This window comes from Castor canadensis, chromosome 14, assembly GCF_047511655.1.
Source record: "Castor canadensis chromosome 14, mCasCan1.hap1v2, whole genome shotgun sequence".
In the NCBI taxonomy this organism is placed as follows: domain Eukaryota; kingdom Metazoa; phylum Chordata; class Mammalia; order Rodentia; family Castoridae; genus Castor; species Castor canadensis.
In genome coordinates this window covers 109,679,312-109,687,005 of record NC_133399.1, presented here as the reverse complement: position 1 = coordinate 109,687,005, position 7,694 = coordinate 109,679,312, and the positions used below count along the sequence as shown (strand labels likewise).

Genomic DNA, 7,694 nt, shown 5'->3' with positions numbered 1-7,694 from the left:
TACCCTCTATTTCCCTTTTTTCCCCTTCTCTTTCTCATTTTTCCCTTCCATATTCCAAATAGTTCCCCTTTTACCTTCATGTACTGTCTCTTCCAGATTCCACATGTGAGAGAAAACATGTGATGGTGTCTTTATGAGACTGTTTTATTTCATTTAACATGAGGATCTCCAGTGCCATGCATTTCCCTGAAAATGACATAATTTCATTCTTTATGGTTATATACTACTCCATTGTTTATGTCTACCATATTTTCTTTATTTATTCATCTATGTATCCAGGTCCTGCCTCACCTGCACCATACACTCCCTGTCACATCCAGAGAAGGCCCTTTGGGCTTCATGTTCTGTTGCAGTCCTTCATGTTGGCTTTGCATTGAGTGGGGGAGTATGACCTTGCTTGATGACTGGATGTGGTTGTGCTAGCAACGTCCTCTTTGTACAGTCTTGGGAAAGGGAAGAGAGAGGTCCTGTTGAGGGCAACTGTAGGACCCCACAGCCCTGCGTTTACTGTTTCATAGTACGCAAAACGCTCTCACTCCATGTTTTCAAGCAGCAGTCAGAGGTGTTGGGACATCTTCCAATCTTCTTTTCCTGTTCTTTACATTTCCTGCGGCAGCGAGCAGTGCCATAGCCACAGATTCTGTTTACTTCCAGATCACTTCTCACTAACAACAGAGAAGTCACTGTGATTAGCTGGGCTCCATGACACAAAGGCAAGACTCTGCACAGCAGGGTCTTTTGGGGAAGGACTACGGTGTACAGACTAAAAACCCATGGGTAGTGGTGCTGAGGGAACACACAAGAAGCATTCCCTCAACACCTCCTTCATCCACTTTCCAAATAATTAACTTCACCCTCTGCCTCCCATTCAGCAAACCTCTCCATGTCACACTCCATCTTAATTCCCTACAATCATTGGCTATTACATTTTAATTAAATCCAACCAAGCCAGGTCTACAAAGCTACTTTGGTCTGACCCTGGGCCATCTTCTTAAATGCATGTTGCCTCATTTGGCACTAACTTTGCACTGTACGTGCCTGCCCATCCTTCACAACCTCCTGCACCTTCTCTTTGCACTCTTAACACCTTTACTGGTGCTGTTTCTCCCCTGCCCAGTGAATGACCTCTTTGAATTTTCATTTCTCATCCTAAAGATCACAACACTAGGGAGACCCCCCCATGCCCTCAGTGAGTACTGCTTCCATAATGTCTTTCTCCCTATGTATTGTCATTCTTTATCACCATTAGCCCAAGTTGGAGATATTTTTTCTTCATATTTCCCTCTTAATTAGAATAACAATTCACTGAGTTTAAGGAATAAGTTCTTGTTGCTTTGCCATTTATCTGATACTGGAAACATGACATGCATTTAATAACTGTCTATTGAATAAATGACTGGACAAACTGGACTGGAATAGATTAGAGTAGGTGTTAGTAAAGTAGAGAAGATTGGAACAGAGTAGAATCTTTGTCATTTGGCACTCTGCCTAGAGTCAGTGTGGGAGAACTGGATTTTGTTACTCATCTCAGGTCTGCTTTTGGAGGTGGAAAGCAGCCTTTTAACTTAGTAACCTCACATGCCAAACTGAGCACCTTGTAGCAGCAGCAAATTTGCCAGGAAGCAGGGCTGCTGATAGAGATGGGAGTCTGAGGGAGATTGAAAGGGCCTCTTGCACAGAGATTTGCAGGAGGTTCTCTACAGTGTTACCTCTTTGCATCAGCAGGAACCAGATCTAGGAGATGGTGTCAGGAGAAGAGCAGAAGGTCTGGTGGACAGGGTCAAGGATGTTTGTTGTCTTCTGCAGAGAATCAGCCCCAAGGGCATCTGTGTCACCTGAGTCTTGCATCTCTTTCCTCCCCACCTTTCCATTTCCAGAAAAAGATGGGGCAGAATGGGCTGCTTGCCTCTGGGCCAGGGTTTTTTGTTTGTTTGTTTTCTTTGTCCTAGAAAAAACTTCTTATTTCTAATGCTTAAACTGTCAGGGTGCATTGACTGAATCATATACTTATAGATCTTGGTGAGACTTGGGGTTGGGATGTCTCAATAGAGGGTGACCTTCACTCAGCAGCAAGCCTGTGGGTCATAGCAGAGGCAATGAAGGTGGGAGTGAAGGGAGTCGAATGTTTACTAAGCAGAGTGGTTAGGTGGAGGCTGGGTACCAGCTTGGTGGCATTAGACACATTTGGATCCAGCCACTTTACTGTCTAGTGCTAGAGATATGTGGGGCATTGTGTAAGCTCAAGGGAAAAGAAGCTTCAAATGAAGGCAGATGCAGAATGGGCTAGAAAAGTATAGCCATCAAAATGCCAGACTGTCGGTTTTGAGCAAGCCCTCATAGGGTATCTATTTAGAGATGGGAATTAAGGCCCAGAGAAGGAAAGTGACTAATCTGAAATCACATAATAACTTAAGTGTCAAAGCTGGAACAAAAACCCAGTTAGTGTGTCATATCATCTGAGTAAACAGAATGCAAAAGAGAAAATGAAATCTATACACCAAGCAGTAAATGTAGCCTAAGAAATACATTCTAGGGTGAGCTAAATTATACTGGCTCTATTACTTAGATTACTGGTTGTGCACCTGGGCACTAATCCCCAGCCTTTGTGGGAATTTGAAGGGGCTCAAAGTCTGTAAAAGTCAAAGTTACCAAAATCAAGAACAGAATGTGATGAGTAGTGGGCAACATGCCATGGTTCACCTGTGACCCAGGTCACCTCTACACTCTTCTGATCAGCTTCCTCCTAAATGTGTCTCTGAATTACACACATAAGCCCGCCTGGCCCAGCCTCACTTGCCAAGTGCAGACCTGGCAGTCAGATCTGCTTGGAGGGGCCCTGTGGAGTTTCTACATGGACAGCTTCTTTGCCTTATGATCGTTAGTTGAGGAGAGGGTTTTTTTGATGAATATATTATTATCCTGGGATATGGTGATAGAATTTTATATAAGTGTCTGTGGAAACACCTAGAAGAAGGACAAGAGGAGTTAAATTAAATACTTACCTTCTGATAAAGATGAACCTATTGGAATCACGAAAGACACTGTATGTAGGATGGGGAAAGGACAGGGAAAGAGAGCAGGTTGGCCACTCCTCGGAGCCCAGGAAATCCACTGGGCAGTGAGAGAGAGAGGATTGGGTGGGTCTAAGGGTTAACCACTGGCTTATACCCAACACAGCTAGACTTGTTAAGTGACTCTGTACTACAGAGTATTTAGATCCACTTTAAATAGAGGGATTTGACTAGATGGCACCTCATACCATTACAAATATAATACTTTGTAAATGTATGTTTCTAGATACACAGATTAACATGGGAGTCCAAGGACTGCTGACATCTCAGCAGAGTCCACAGTGCCTGCTCTTTGAGTTATCAATATTACCCCTTTGACTCACTGCATGTCACTTAATTCTAATGTCCTGACTTGACAGAAAAAAGTGTCAAATTTAGGAAGCTGAGTAGGTCCCCTTATGTGCAGAGAAAAGCTATTCCAAAGGAGGCAGAGGGGAGAAGACATCTAATTTCACAAAATCAACAATGTTTACTTGGACCTGCCATACAATGGAGGGAGAATGGTTAGTGAATCCCCATTACCTAAGATAGGAGCCTATGAGGAATTCCTATCATGGGCAGCTAGGGATTGTCTATGACACCCAAGAGTCCTGGTCCCTGCTTGTTTTGTTTGTTTTCCTCCTTGGGTTAGTTAGCCTCACTGAAAGGGGCAGATAAGTGGATAATTATTTATAGTATTTTACTAACAGATTCAACAAACTCAAAGAGGTAAATGTTACAATTGAAGAAGGTTGCTGAATCCTTCAAGATATATTTTCTGAATTAAGTTTTCCCCCACCTCTCCTCTGTGCCAGTCTATGTGTTTCTAGGTGAGTCTCTTTACCTGGAGGATCTTGGTAGAGTAGGAGAGAAATGGCTAAAAGCAGCACAAGACTCCTCATAATGCAAGGGTTCCCGGAGAGAAGCAGAAGAAGGTGAGGACTTAACCCCCAGGCATGAGGATCAGCTCTATTTATGGGCAGAGTATGGTTTCTGGCAGCTGAAGCTTACCCATGGCTGCATTCCTTAGTGAGTACTCACCAATGCGCAGAGAGGGGAGGCATTGGGACATCAGAAATGGCATGTTAGCAGTGTTGGTGGTGAGAAGCGTGTTTTCTGTATGGAAAGCCCAAGTCATCTCATCTGTCTCTCCACCTGAAATAAGAATTCAATTAGATGTTAGCCGAAATACTGTTCAGCTTTGACATTATGTGATCCTGGTGAAAGTACTTTCAGTTCTGTTTCATTTAAGCTGGCATTAAATTGCTTCATGTAAATTTCCAGGATCCCTCAGAAGCAAAGAAAGAAGGAGAAAACATAGTACCTTGAAGAAAAGAATGGCATGGCATCTGGGAGTTCATGACTACCCAAGGGGGTCTTGGGTACAGGGACAGAAGCATGAAAGATGAGGACAGCAATGGGTGACACTGAGCATACTTTGTGGAGGGCAACATCAAACAATGTGGTGTCTGCCTTCAGAACATCAGACTGGCTAGGGGCTCAAAGGGAAAGGAGCAAGAATGAGAAGAGAGTTAAAATGAGGAGAATTTATGGGAATGGTGCATTTCTGACAATGCAGCAAATAATGGGTAATTTTACTCTTTATCCTTCCAGAGATCTTATGAACTTGGATTTAATTCCTACCTCTGCCCATAGGCAATACACAAAGTGCTCAGCCTTCTGTCATTTGCCCTTAGGCAAAAGATCATATGATTTTATCTTAAGAAAAAAATAATTGGAGTGAGCTTTCTCTTGCTCCTGGTCATTACTGAACCTAACTGGACATACCTGGGGGCAATGAGAGATGCAGAAAGGACACAGGATAGACAGACAGACAGAAAGTTTGGGCCAGGTGTGTTGGGCACTCAGGTGGAGACGCACAACAGCCTCATTGTTTCTGTTCTCTATTATTCTCCTCATTTACTCTGTTTCTTTTCTCTGTCTTTATTCTTTAAGGTATTACTCCTTTATAATTTTTTAAAACTTTGCTTCTAAAGTCTTTCTTCTTTCTATTCTTTAAAACCTCATTTCTAAAGTCTTCTTTTCTGTTCTTTAAAGTCTCTTTCCTTAGACTCCCACTGTCCCACGTTTTCTCTTAGCGTTTCTTTAGCATATTCTCTCTTAAAGTCTTTGCCCCCAGACTTGCACTGTCCCATGTTCTCTCTTTAGCTTTCTTAAAGCCTTGGTGCTCAGACTTGCACAGTCCAATGTTCTCTTTAGCTTTTTTTTTAGATTAGCTTTCCTAAAGCCTATGCATAAAGTTCTTAGTGCAGACTTGCACTGTCCCGTGTTCTCTCTTTAGCTTTCTTAAAGTCTCAGCCCTCAGACATGCTAGCCCCTTTAGCAATTCACCTTCAGCAAGTCTTTTCCCTTCAGCAATCCTCGCTTCAGCAATTCATTTTCCCCCTTCAGCAATCTCCCTCCAGCAATTTCCCTTCAGCCAAATATCCCCCATCCAAAAGCCTCCCTTCATCAAAAAGCCTTTGTCCTCCTTCAGCAAGTCTTTTATACCCAGTGATAAACAAGGAGGTGGAGCACAGTTCTTGGGGAGGGGCATGACATTGTAACAGGAGAAACCTGTGTTCCTGTTTCTTGAAAGTAAACAACTTAGGAAAAGCAGTTGAGCTGAAGCTCACCTTCTCATTCTCTTCTGCGGCTGGGGTTGTGCCAGACTCAGCCTTAGAATATTGAGTACAACTGTACTTATGTCCTCATAGGCTTCTCCTACTCAGCTCTCCACAAATAATGAAGTATTTTAGAGGAAGTGAACATGTACAACCTTGGTTGGACCAGCCCTGACAGGTAGTACCTTGATCACACACCTTAAGAAAAATGTAGCAGCCTGTGTGTCCTACAGAGTACCCTCTTAGGACGAGTCCTCCTTACACAATAATAGGATGCAGTCAGAAAATCACCAAATGTGTGCATTTGGGTCCTCCAAAGAGCAGACACCAACAGGAATTAGAAGGGAAATGAACTTATTTGGAAATGACTGAGGAGGTTAAGGGAAGAGGAGTAAGATGGCAGGGAAGGACTTCAGCTCCAGGTGCAGGTTGACACTTGGAAAAAGGCTGGAGAAGAGGGCAGAGGACAGCAGAAGGATGCAGACAGGAAGATTCAGTATTGCTGATGGGGGACCAGGACCAATGGTAAAATATAGCAAATATGTCACAGTCCTATTCCCACACTTGATTCACTGACTGGAAGCAAACCAGGTGACAGTGGTATTCATGCAGCAGGTTGCAAATGCAAAGCAGGTAGAGGCTGTCAGGCAGATGAATGGGAGAACCAAGAAGCACTGACATGACCAGTCATGTATATAATGGGCGAAATCTGATTGTCCGTATAAGGGAGGTTCCTTTCTGTCTTGGAATCTGTTGGTAGATTGCCTGGGGTGCAGAGCATGTACTTGTGTGATGTTTATTGAATGATATCTGGCCTGGGAAAATATTTTGTTTTTAATTATATATTTCCAAAAACATCAATATCTGTCAGCATGAACAAACCAACCTCAACTAAAAGTTACAGCTAGTACAACAAGACATGAAAAGGATGTAAAGTTCATATAAATTTGAAATAAAGAAATGAAAGTGTCTTTGTTCACAAATGGCACCATTGTTTTTGTAGAAAATCCTAGGCTGGGATAAGTGGCCAATGCCTGTTATCCCAGCTACTCTGGAGACAGAGATCACAGATCAGGAGGAAAGTGGTGAAGGTTGGCCCCAGGCAAAAAGTGTAAAGGAAATAGGACCAGAGGTGTAGCTCAAGTGGTCAAGTGCTTGCCTAGCCTTGAGTTCAAACCCCAATACAGCCCCTCTCCAATAAAAAATAAAAAAGAGAATCCCAAAGAATCAATTATAACAAAAAACTCTGGAAATAATTGTGAGACACAAGGTTAAATTACAAAAGCAAATTGCTTTCCTATATACTAGCAATAAAAAGTAGGAATTTGAAAAACAATCCCACAATGTCATTTACAATAACACCAGAAGTAGTTAAAATCTGAGGTATATATTTAACAAAAATATACAGGGTGTATGTACAAAAAAGTATAAAAATTTGATGAAATAAATCAGAGATCTGCATAAATGTAATGTTAAATATAAATTTACATTCTTTAAAGTTTTAAAGTTTATATTTGAGCAAATAGCAAGGTATGAGTTGGGATACTGCAAATCTCAAACATTTTTGGGCTCCACCAAAGGAGCATGAGGGGAGAATAACCATGGCGGTAAGGCAGAGAAAGTGCTCAACTGACTAATGAAATTTTAACCTTTTGGGGATTAATCCAGTAGAAAATCTCTAATTACAGCTTAGTTGGCAATTTCCAATTTACTAATGTTTTATTTTGCCACTCATACTTAGTTGGGTTTCACTTTGTTAATAGAGAACCCAGATCACAAGTCCAGTTCAGTTTGATGGTCTCTCATTAAATTATTTGAGCAAAACCAGTACATAAAATGCCACTCTCTGTCACCATCTTTCTTGTCTCATCTTTGTTCCAGCATGGAGCCCACAGGTCACAACATCAGATATGCAAAAGAAACCTACCAAGAATTTTACCTTTTGTTGTGTATCATGATCATATTTGTGCTGTTCTAACAGTAGTGAAGGCATCTGACATTCTGTTTCACTGCAGGCATG

At 42.0% G+C, this 7,694-nt stretch overlaps 1 protein-coding gene across 1 annotated transcript; it reads right to left on the bottom strand.

Annotated features, from left to right (window-relative positions):
* Window positions 1–504: 504 nt before the first annotated feature.
* Window positions 505–3,952, bottom strand: LOC109674450 (beta-defensin 104A-like). The gene is made up of 2 exons (XM_020151404.2): window positions 3,895–3,952; window positions 505–665 (listed from the first exon to the last, which is right to left on the bottom strand). The coding sequence occupies exons 1-2, from the start codon at window positions 3,950–3,952 to the stop codon at window positions 505–507; spliced, it is 219 nt and encodes a 72-aa protein (XP_020006993.2).
* Window positions 3,953–7,694: the final 3,742 nt, after the last annotated feature.